The sequence below is a fragment of the Phalacrocorax carbo genome, chromosome Z (genome assembly GCF_963921805.1).
Source record: "Phalacrocorax carbo chromosome Z, bPhaCar2.1, whole genome shotgun sequence".
Lineage (NCBI taxonomy): Eukaryota > Metazoa > Chordata > Aves > Suliformes > Phalacrocoracidae > Phalacrocorax > Phalacrocorax carbo.
This window is the reverse complement of record NC_087548.1, coordinates 28,359,918-28,372,409: the sequence shown is the minus strand read 5'-3', so window position 1 is coordinate 28,372,409 and position 12,492 is coordinate 28,359,918. Positions and strand designations below refer to the sequence as shown.

At 38.1% G+C, this 12,492-nt stretch overlaps 1 protein-coding gene across 1 annotated transcript in view; it reads left to right on the top strand.

Moving 5' to 3' along the window:
* The window catches only part of SV2C (synaptic vesicle glycoprotein 2C), a 124,768-nt gene extending 112,574 nt beyond the window's left edge, over window positions 1-12,194 (top strand). The window contains exon 13 of the mRNA XM_064438374.1: window positions 9,899-12,194. Within this exon, the coding sequence (XP_064294444.1) occupies window positions 9,899-10,082 (184 nt within the window). The 3' untranslated portion in view covers window positions 10,083-12,194. The remainder of the gene's footprint in view (window positions 1-9,898) is intronic.
* The last annotated feature ends 298 nt before the right edge of the window (window positions 12,195-12,492 follow it).

Sequence of the window (12,492 nt, the reverse complement as noted above, 5' to 3'; positions counted from 1 at the left end):
TAAAAAAGTTTTAGGCAAAATTGTCTAGACTCCTGCCAAAGGACAGTGTGTCTTTTCTCATGTCACAGTGCTACTCATTATGTCATTCACTAGAAGTTTCAAATATGGTGAAAAATATTTCCAGTTTATAAATGTGTGGTGCCTTGCTGGCAAGTCTAAGTTTTTGGACGGAGGTGCATCTGGTTTTAATATTGTCCATCAGGGGATGAAGACTCTAGCTGGCTTCTCTGTTTTCTTTTCATTGGCATTTTAAAAATATATGCTTCTTCACACAAGAAATTGGTGTCCACTGTTGTGGTTGTATCGAATAACCATACTAGGCTACTTTAATCCAAAGCACTACTGGTTTTATTACACCTCAGGAAATTGCTCTTCTGGCAAGAATTATTCAATCATATAAACTCTATGATATAATTCTAATAAATATCCTTTAGAAATAGCTGTCTTTTTGTATTCCTGAATGTAGCAGCCGCAAATATTTTCTTAACATGAAGTAAAGGAAAATAATTGGAAAAGCTGTTGATGTTAATGGAAGCAAAACGAATCATCATTACTAGGAATAATGAAAAGAATGTAACTCCATTCTAGAGCATCTGTATTTGTAGCTAATAGTTGTTTTTAATAATTTCTGCTAGCTTTGGGATTGCAGCAAATTCTTCCCCATTTTTTCTTTTTTTAAAAAGCTTATGTGTGCAATAATAGCTGTCTGGAATTCCACCTCAGAAATTTACTTGCAGCTGGGTTGTTGGGGTTTTTTGCAACAACTCAGATAGAAAACTTATCACTTTATATTATTGATATAAAAAGGCTGAAAGGCAGAATCTACCTGTGCTGGGAAAGACATTGCTGATATACAGCGTAGATGAGATTTTTTTCTCCAAACTTCCAAAAGCAATGGAACCATCACTGCCAGTTATTGCCAGCTGGGTTATAAGGAAACAAGCAATTCTAGAAGTCACTTCCCAGATATGTTGTTTGGGTTTTTTTTTTATAGGCTTGGGCAAAGCTTCTTTATCTTTCATAGAACCATTTGAAAAGTAATACCTGCAGGCACTCAGATAACTTCTTTCCCACACTTTTTTCCCTGACTACTTTTTTTAATCTAGACCAGCTACAGTTTAACAACCACCATTCCCCACCTCCGACGGTCCGGTCTTTCCTTCTAAGAGGGAAGGAAAGATCTGGTCTCCATAGCCCGGCACAACTTGCCACAGTTTGCCAAGAATATCCAGGTTCTACAAGTAGCTGTAGGGCTGGACACCCTTTCCAGCCATATATGGTACACAAAGCTGCCTGACCTGTTTTTGCATATGGGGTTCTTCATGCTTAAGAGATGTCCTCTTTCACTTTAAAGCTGCATCCAGAGTGAATCTGGACCTGGAACTGGCTTCCAGTTTCCCTTTAAAAGGCAGTCTAGGCACAACTTTGTGCATTCTGTCACTATTTTACTGTTCCAATATGTACATTTTTTCCTACTCCCAACCAGTGAAATGACCACAAACAAGCAGCAAAGTGCAGCTGTATGTTGGGCTAGAGAAAAAGTGTGTGGAAGGAGGCTAGTTCATGCTACCATGCACAAGACACCAGGCTAGGCAGCGCCTCCTTTTCCTCCTGCATGACTCCTCCTGGAGACCAGCCAGTTGCCAAACTGCTGGGGTTTTGCCAGCGTCATGCAAAGAAGTACAAAAGGTGTTTCATAAATCGTACTCCAGGTTATTTAGGGATCATACTGGCTTTTTGCCAGGTAGGGGTGTGGTGAGCAATTTGGAAAAGTGCAGTGTATATGATACATGGCACATATTTCAGTTTTCTCTTCATCAGCTGCCCACAGGGCAAAGTTAAGGTTCCTTCAAAATCTTAACAGATCTGGATTATGAATGCATTCGCACTCATCTACCTCTTTATACTTTCACTTACTAATACCTGGACTTCAGGTAATTAGTAGTTTGTTTTAATTTCTTGATGGCTACTTTCAAATTTTATGCCATTTAGCATAGCTTTTGCCTGCATAGTCTTTATAAAATCTCAGTTGATATGCACAACTGTTAAAACATAAGATGCTAGACACTATAGATTTAAAGTGGTTCTCAGATAGATGATGAAGTTGTGTTAAAAGGTGAAGATACGTGACTACTGCTAGCTGTAGGTAGGTTTCTGTCTTCCAGATGTCGCACTTGGTGGTAATGAATAATCATTCGATAATTTTTATACTTTTCAATACAAAAATTGTAAAGGACATTCATGATGACTAGCTATAAACTAGCTGATTTCTAATAAGCAAGTTGTTTAATCCAGCACCACAATGTAAATAACTTGTATTAACTCACCTTTTGCCTCATCTTTTCTCTTGTCTTTTTGCCTTATCTTCTTAATGGCCTATGCTATTCTGGACCGCTCAGCAGTCAGCAAGTTCTGAGAAGTCTTTGGTTGGTCGCGACCCTCTTGAGGTCCAAACCAAACTACTCCATAGCCATGGAAGCTCTGCTTTGAATGAGTGATATTAAATGTCTTGCAAACATTTTTGGGTTTCCTAGTGTGCTTTCTTACTCTTTCATAAACTTTCCACATTTTTCAAACACTGTTTTGAAAAGAGGTGATGTAGAAATTGAGGCACAGAGGAAAATTATATTGCTAAAACTGATTTTAGGAGCCAAATTTGACATGTGCTGTACCAACAATCCCAGTCACCGAGCATTTTAGAAGAGGGAATGGGCTGAAAGCATAAGTTCACTGCAGCTGTAAGTGCTCAGCACTTCAGCAACACAAACCTGAAGGTGCTAAGCATGCACCCAGAAAATATGAAATGCATATTTAATGACTGTTTAGTTAGCTTTAAGTGACTTGCTTGCATCATGTACAAAATCTGCAGGAGGGGCATGGAGTCTATACTTTCTCCTGAGAGCACTCAACTACCTAACCATGAGACTGCTTTCTCATCTTGCAGTCCCCAGCCTCATTCACAGTGCAGCTTCCAAATTCTGCAGCACATGAGGGAAACCAAGTTTTCTTTGCTATGTTTACGTTTTACCCCTCAAGCTCTCTTTGTTCCGTGCATTGGCAGAGCGATGCGGGGGAAAAAATACTGTGCGATGAGGTAATTATGGCTTGTGTTGTAATGTGTATGCCCAAGGGGCTTGCAATAACATTGCACAGTTTCCTAGCCCTGCCTGTAATATAAATATGAATGGAAGAAAGTTAAAATTCTCTGAAGAACTAACATTTAGGAGACTTTTGTGACTTTAAAATGCATTTGTTACTTTCAAATAAATGATAAATATCTTTTTGTGAACTAACTTGGGAAGCACCAATTTTATAAGTCAAGATTTTCATCAAGGAGTGGACACAACAAATTAGCCAAACCTAATCAAAAAGTGGAATAGAAATAAGTAATCTCCTGCAGAATAAATCAAGGTCAGATTGCATCAGATAAACTACAATTCATCAGTTTTACCACAGGTGCCAGACATCTTGGTTTGAATCTTGGCCAGGAATATTTAGAATTCAAGGTGTGCTATAAAATGAAGTCATCTTGTTTTGCCTTTTTTTATTACCTCAGAAATAAGTTCATAAGGGTTTGGTCATAGTGAAGAAATAAGCCACCTATTTTCTGTTCGTTATATTTACCTTTTTCTCTTCTTGAGCACTGAGAATCTATCCCCAGAGTAATAAACATTATTCAGAGTGTATCTTAAGTCCAACTTTTTATGTTGTAGCTGTCAGAAGAGAAGTTTTCTATTCTTTTGAGTCATGACAGCAGTTTTTGACTTACAGTAGAATTCCTGACAGCTATTTTCTACTGCCATCCTGTGGATGTGGTTCAATAGAATTTTGCTGAAATTTCATGTTAATGTTTTTAAGGAATCACGTGCCAAAACTATGCAATGCCTTAGGCAGTAGTCCAAGGCAGGAAGGTAAATTCCGCAGTTCTATTTTCACACTGAGTGCTCTAATTAGCCAGGCTATAATATGCATCTTTGTACTAATTTTTTAAAAGATCTTAAAGGTCTGGACATTAAAAAATTCCCCATAGTACATTCATAAACTCTGTTTTCATAGCTTTGCATATTAACAACACCCACAAAAGTGATATTCAGAGTTCTTTGTAAAGTGTTGGTGAGGCTTAGCACTAGCTCTGGCAAGAAGGTTATCAAATATCTGTGCGACACATTTAGTAGCATTCCACTGCAGAACAATGATGTTTTTAGGTGCTCTATCAGCAATGAAAAAGTGGGCCTGAAGTAGTTTATGTAGGAATATAAGTACCTGGTCTAAGAAGGAGCATACGTGGCAACCAGGAAACAAGCTCTTCTAATCTAAAGGCTTGGATAATCCCTCTATTTTTAACTGTTTGGACTCTTGCCATTTTTGTGGGGGGCTTGGGTGAAAGGAAGCTAAGCGTTTTTCTTTGTCACAGCTTTCCCAGCAAGAGAAGTAAAAGTCATTGGGAAAAATTCCTTTCCTCTACTATCCAACTTTCTCTCAGACCTGGCATTTTTATAGGACTTTTGCATTTTCCTCCTATCAGTGTCAAAATCTGTAACTTTTTTTTTCAAGGCAATCCCAAATTGATTCACCAATGTTATTACTGATGTGCCTGAAGGATTTATTGACATTCTGTAGCTGGACAAGGGTTTCTTGCTACTGAACACCCTTGACTAGTAATAAGGTTTGCTCACGGAGTCAAAAAGACATATTTGTGCCAGTGCTTTGCCCAGTAACTGATCAACATAACGGAAATTGGTGTGTTTGGTAATGGCCTTATGCCTTTGGTATTTTTCACTTAATTCATTCATGCTGCTGAGATGACACATCACATATCTTTGATCATTTGCAGACTTTCTGTGTACTCTAGCACTTTCCTCAAACATTGTAGCAAAGACTATACTAGTGCTGCAAGAAAAGACTATGCACATATATGTTTGAATTGCAGCATATTTACTGTCTGCTGCTTTTAATCCCCTGGATTCAGTAGAATTTGTCATAAAGGCATGAATTAATACAATTTTTAGCATATTTGAATCATAAACACTGTTCTAAGAAAGATGTTTAAAAACCAGGAAGTCTGAATTTGCTACCCCTAGAGCTCAACAATTTGCTCAATGACTTCATACTGACTACTAGTAGACAAGAAGTTCACATTCAAATATAGTATTGAAGTTAAAGGATATGAAGTCAGCAGGTTGGACAGTGGCAATGCTTTTCAGGTACAGGTTGCAACAACATTTTACTTAAGCCTGTAAAAATCTTACTGTTCCTGCCAATGATGTGCATATGTTAGGCAAAAGGACATGCCTGAAAACAGCTTAAAGATCAAAAGACTGAAATTCTGCTGAGTTGTTCATTTTGTATCATCAGGACAGCCAAAGGCTATGAAAATGGTCTTACTTTGTCTTACTTTTCTTTGTTTGTAATTTGGTAACATTAATGGGATTAGTCTAAAAACAACCCCTTACAACTGGAAAAATTGAGTAAGTCCATTTTACATAGCAGAACTGGTTTTTCAGTGCCAACGAATTACCTTGATTTTGATCAGATATGAGAGATATTGTAATCCAAAATTACTTTAAAAATTAATAAGGCAATCTTGGGTATGTAGTCTATAACAGATCTAGATTGCAGTGGCAGCCCCGAAGGTGCTATCTGTAGAGTCCAGCACGTGAAAAGGAGTGGTCCAAATTGCTCAGAAATTTATGTTCAGACCCACCTTATAACTAGTTAATATAAGCAAATAGCATCTGTGAAACAGCTTACCTTTATAAGGGTATAAAACAACACTGAATCTAAGTAAAGCATCCCCATATGTTTTGGGCTATTGCCTTTCCAAAGATTTCCTGCCTGTATCTGTCCAAATTTGCTTTAGCTAGATTTATGTGTTCTTTGGGGATTTCTGGTATCTGTCTGAATATACTGAGGCTGTTGATGACTAACTGTCTGTTTTCTCTATGTGAACACTGTTTTTTGCCTGTTACTGTTATTTGGGGGCAAGTTTGGTTTTACATCAGTACTGGCAGCTGAAGAAATTGTATTTACATGTGCAGACACTGATAACAACCAGTCACCACCATAACTTTAGAAATATTTTCTGTGCATAAAAGAGGCTGAAATTAGAACAATTCTGACTCTTTTCCTCTCCTTCTTTCCCTGTCTTTTTCAAAATAGCTTCAGCCCGTTATTCTATCACATAAACTCTGTTTTCCAGGCTGGCTGTGTTCTCTTTAACCTCTTCGTACCTGTTTGCAATAAAGCCTATTTTACCACAGTCTTTCCTCTTGATGCTCCTCCTTTCTATTCACACTCTCATTCACCCTAGAAGATGTGTCTAGAGCTCCTTCCCTCTCAGGAGCCTCTCCGCATTCTGGCCAGCTTCCTCCAGATATTCTTCTGATGCTCCACTTTATCTTCCTTTGTAGTACAGATGTTCCTGTGGTAGAGATTTGATCGTCTTCTTATAGGCTTTGAAAGATTACTCCAGTAGGGTGGTTCTTCGTTGCTTCCTTCAGTGCATTTCTCACTCCCCCTTTGGTCTGATTCCTCCAACAGATTTCCTTAAAATGGGCAAGTTTTAGCTTTCTTATTTCTCCTCTGACAAAGGCATCTTCAAAGAGCTGCTACAACTGTCTCTCTGTCAGAAAGCTTCACAAAAGAGACATCCAGAGTTTCCTTATCTGAACTCAGGCAGCCCTCACTGGACTGCACTGTTGACCAGCAGATCATGTCACTTTGGAGATGGTTATTTCCAGGATGTGCATGTTTAGTTTTTCTTGGCAATAAGTAGCGTGTAAAAGTACTGCACATTTAATCAAATGTAGGGGGGAAAAAAGCACATAAGGGCTTTGAATATCCAGGAGGCATATCTGAGTCTCTTCTGCTGTTTTATTCGCAGTGTTTCTGGGTAGTCTCTGTTCTGCCATCAGAATGACCTGTCTTTCTTTCCTTAGATATTGCTGATATTTGTGGTAATGCAGTATCTCAATGGGTGCCATGTTTTGCACAAAGGGGAATTATGGTTACTTCAGAGAAAATAATAATTACTTTGCTAAATTGCAGGTATTTTAAAGAGACCAAACTCTGCTGTTAATTGCAAGAGACATATAGCCAAACTAATAATAAATTTACCATTATTATCATTACCTAGCAAAAGAGACTAACTTCTGTCTTTTCCTGGGGTCAGAAAAGGCATGTACTACACAGAGCTGACACTGGAACAGTATCAACTCTTCTGATTTTACTTCAATAATGTTTTAGGCAAAGAGGTTTGACTTTGGTCTGCAACCATGGACAACTGAATATTTAATGTTAATGGAAAAAGAAAAAACTTTTTGAGGGTGTATTAACTAGTCTCTTCTATGTCTTAATTCAATCTGCAAACATCATTTTAAGGGATTTAAGAATTTGACAGTCAAAATACCATTACTTCAAATTAGCACATTTCTGAATCTTGTTCAGCTTCTGGAGTTGACTCTGAACATTATCTAGAGTTCTGCTTCTCAGAGCAAACCACAGTGATTTAGAAATATGCCAGAAGGATCTAGACCGCCTTCATCATTCTTTTGGTGCAAATCCTCAAATATACCAGGACTGGTATAATTCTGAAGCACCGTATGTCAGGTAGTCAGGGCACGGTCAGTGCTGAAACTCCCCGTATCCTGGTCAGCTATACCAGATAGAAGTTTTTACCTCTCCCCCAGTATAAGAATTGGATATAGGGCATCAAAGGCTGACTGATTAACACTATTGAGATCCAGCAGCCAGAGTCACAAAAAGGCAGAAGAGATGGGTCGATGGGCCGAGGCCAAGTGTATGAGGTCAAGTGCAGGGTCCTGCACTTGGGTCACAACAACCTCATGCAATGCTACAGGCCTGGGGAAGAGTGGCTGGAGAGCTGCCTAGCAGAGAAGGACGTGGGGGTGTTGGTTGACAGTCGGCTGAACATGAGCCAGCAGTGTGCCCAGGCGGCCAAGAAGACCAATGGCATCCTGGCTTGTATCAGGAATAATGAGTCCAGGAGGAGCAGGGAAGTGATCGTGCCCCTGTACTCGGCACTGGTGAGGATGCACCTCGAGTACTGTTTTCGGTTTTGGGGCCCTCACTACAAGAAGGACATTGACGATGATGAAGCTGGTGAAGGGTCTGGAGAGCAGGTCTTATGAGGAGAGGCTGAGGGAACTGGAGTTGTTTAGCCTGGAGGAGTCTGAGGGGAGACCTTATCACTCTCTACCACTACCTGAAAGGAGGTTGTAGTGAGGTGAGTGTTGGTCTCTTCTCCCAAGTTACTCATGACAGCATGAGAGGAAATGGCTTCAAGCTGCATCAGGGGTGGCTTAGATTGGATATTAGGAAAAACTTCTTTACTGAAATAGTGGTCAGGCATTGGAACAGGCTTCCCAGAGAGGTGGTGGAGTCACCATCCCTGGAGGTATTTAAAAGACATGTAAAAGCAGCACTTCATGGCATGGTTTAGGAGACATGGTAGTGTTGGGTTGTTGGTTGGACTTGATGATCCTAGAGGTCTTTTCCAGCCTTAAGTCTAAGATTCTACAATTCTGTGAACTAGTGACACTCTGAGCTGTGGCCATGTCCATTGGCTGTTTGAGGGAGAGGATCTCTTCTCTCTTGATACCATGGTCTCCTCTATAAAAATTTTAAAAATAACCAAAACGGTTCTGTGAAGAACATTGAGAGTTTATATCCTTGCTGTCAGCTGGGATCAAGTCTGCTTACTTCAAGTTGATCTGGGCTGCCCTTTAGGAGCTGCAGTAGAAGTTTCTCAAACTTACCTCCTAGGAATTCAGGCTGCATTTGAGCACATGACTTCTTCCTTTCCTTCACATGCACCTCAGTACAGTAACTAGGGCTATTTTTAGTCACTCAGACCATTAGCATTTCTGTTAATCCCTCCTTTTTATACTGGGGGCTTTTTCCTTCTGACGGCAGTATTTCATATTAACGAAAAAGAAACATTCTATTCTGAAAAGAAGTTTCTTATTTTTTTATCCCAGTGAGCACACTGTGAGCTTTGCATAGTCCTCTCTTTCACTTCTAAGAGATTTGAGAAATGTTAGAGATTCTACTATCATACAGATATTTTGGCTAGGACACTTTTGGTAGGAGAAGTTTATTCCTGCTACTATGTATCATATAGTCATGTCAAAACAGAATTTGTTAAAATGATTGCAGTTTGCATGCATCTATATATGGGTTGCCAAACATCTAAAATACTTAATCCAGACTACTAAAACCACACCACTGCAATGCAAAAGCCCCTCTGAGTTGCCCAATCATACTTCCTATTGGCAATCTATTTCCTTTCCCTTTTTTTCCAAAGTTCCTCAGATATCTCTTCTGCACCAAGCATCTGTGTGTGTGTGTGTGTTTATGCCCTATTCCCTTTAGCTCTAAGAGACAAGCATTTGTTTTTATTGGAAGTCTTATTAGCCTTTTGAAAAATCACTGGTTGAACATGTATGCCACCTGTAAGAAATCCAGTTCTATTCAGTACCCCAAGATGATCATCCTTTTATTCTGGTGACTTCTTTCCCAAATCACCAAGTAGCTCTCAGAAGATTTCCCACCTCCTGTCTCCCAATCTGGCATTTTAAGTGTTACTGAATTTTGATTTGCAAGTCCTTTGTACTACTGTAGTGGTGTAAAGTTACCTATTCAGTCATTCATTTCACATTTTCGTCCCTGAGGCAGCAGAATGATTTTGTCTCAATAAAATGCTATAGCATCTGAGCATCTGAGCTTTGATTTCATATTATAAAAACAAGCACAGAAACCTTGTTGACATAAATTTGATTTAAGATATTGGGGCTATACTGATTTATTCCCACTGACGATTTGTCTCAAAGGCTTTCCTCTTTCACCCATTTTTTAACTTTCTTTTTTTTTCTTCTAGGGCAACAGGCTTTGGCTTTTTGAACGCTCTGTGCAAAGCAGCAGCTGTACTTGGAAACTTAATATTCGGTTCCCTTGTTGGTATCACCAAGGCAATCCCTATTCTCCTTGCTTCTACTGTTCTAGTATGTGGAGGTCTGGTAGGACTTCGGCTTCCTGACACAAGAACCCAGGTGTTGATGTAACTGGAAAAAGCCATTTACTATTTATTTCCTCCTTCGTACAAATGTCAACTCTCCCGACTGATGGTGCAAAGGCTTCAGATTCTCAACACTTAGTAGTGTGCTCAGATGTCAGAAATCAAACTCAAAAGATACTTTGGAGTGGCAGAGATTTAGAAACCTCTGTATGAAAGTTTTAAATTTTACTTTTGTTTGCTTGCATACATTGCTATTCAAAACCACTTAACTTCAAACTGCAAAGCTACCTCTTAAAACATTTTCACTGACATGTCCAGGAACATAAAAAACATACTGATAATTAGATATTTAAAATGCAAGCAGTCGTATTATATAAAAATACATGCTAAATTTGGCCTTGGCATTGTGAGCTTTTGTGATATTACAGACATGCAAGTCAATTACTTAGCAATATTGGTGCAGAGAATGTTAATATTACATGTATCAATGCATGCAGCATTAATTGGGAAACACTACAGTCTGCATCAGTAGTGAGAATACTGACCTTCTGCAGCTGTGCTTAGAAGGTAAAAACTTGTGGCAATGCCTATTTCTTGGGAAACCTTTTTAGGTAGATTCAATCTAAAGTAAAAATTACCAGCTACACCCTATATTTGCTGAGGAGAAGGCAACAGCTACTGCAGGGAGATGAAAAGCCCATATGGGTGAGCAGCAAAGCGAATAACAAAATAAGCACTTTGGCTCTTTGCTGCTGACCTCCCAGAAGAATTTAGTTTTCTTCTCACTCATGGCATCTGTAATATTTTTGCCATTTTAATCTGGGAGTAAATCAATGCACATATTTATGTTGTTTTAAGTATGAATAAAGGAAGAATCGGGCCAGTGAACTATCTGAAAAGTAAGATGCTTTCAGAAAGGTTTGTTTGGTATTTACATTTCTCATACATTTTTCTTTGTCACAGAACGGTTATAAAAATATGTGGCTGTAGAATGCCACTTAGTAAATTTAGTCATGTAATAATTTCAATATAGAGTATAATGTAATGAAAACATCTCAAAAGATTTTTTAAAAATTATATCAAAACAAAGAAAAGCAATAATAAAAACCACCTTCATTATTTTCACAGTTGATACACTTCTTTATATAACCATTTTCTCACCTGATTTTTAATAGTTTTAGAGATATCTCACCATTTAACACTTTCAAATATCTCTCTGAAAGGCCATTAAGAAACAAGCCATGGCAAGGCTGCAGGGAGTGGTAATGTCTTTATTAGACCAAGTGCAAGGATGGAGAGTAAATGATAGTAAATATATTCCTCCTAAGCTGTATGCTGTGGACTGTTGTGGATTACGGTAAAGAGTTCCCCACCATTCCTGCTCTGCAAAAGGCTATGGGATCTCTTTCAAATGTTAGCATTAAAAATGAAATAGAAATACATCTATAAAGTTAGCAGACAAAAGGGGCATATCCTTTGATAACAGAAATTGCCATTGCTTTCAGTGGAACTAAGGCAACTTTTATCAGCTGATGAACTACCTGCAGTTTCAAGTTTCAAAGAACAAATCTGGTATAAAAACATATGGGGAAATTTATCAGTATTTTTTCTAATTATGTCTGACAACATTTATTAGGTGGTTGAATCATTGCCAAAGAAATTAGGCTTTCAGATAAGGTAATCATGTAGTAGGGTAGATTATTGTTGTTGTTGTTACTTTTTTGCTTGCTCGTGTATATGAACTTAGCTTGGGTAGTAATATCTATCACCGCATTCTGTGTCAGTCATCATCTTAGTTGTATTGAAAGAGTCAGCAAAAGTCCACATAAGAAGATCATTCATTACATTTAAATTTCACTCTTTAATTTACTGATTCTAGAAGTTAAATCTTTTCAGTTATTAACAAATGCTTGTGCTGCACATTGCAACACCAAAGTGTTAGCCCAAGATGTGGTTTTCTGCTTTTAACAATTGAGAAAAGTGGCTGAATTTAACAAAAAAAAAAAAAAAAAAAAAGTATGGAAAACTAGTGGGGATATTTTTTTGATATTGATAATTTAAATATGTTATAGTAAGAAACAAAGTTTAGGAAGTGTCTTTATTTTGCAATATAAACAGTCAAGATATTTGAAATGAAATATTTTATATTTAAAACTGACTTAAACTTGTCTTTTAAATTTCTAAACTATGTTAAAAAAAAAAAAAAAAAAGGAAGAACTATTTTTCAACAAGTTCCATGTTAAGAAAGAAATGCTGTCCTTAGTTTTGCATCTGTGGCTTTTGTCCACTAGTCATAGTCTTAATATCTTTCCAAGTCTGTTTTTTCCAGTAAGAATTATATTTGAGCCCTGATTCTCTGTGCCATTCATGTGTAGCATGTGTCCACCTCCTTGTACTTACTGCACAACTTATTTTGAAATCTGAAGCCTCTGTACATGTTTGGAGTAAACTTCAAC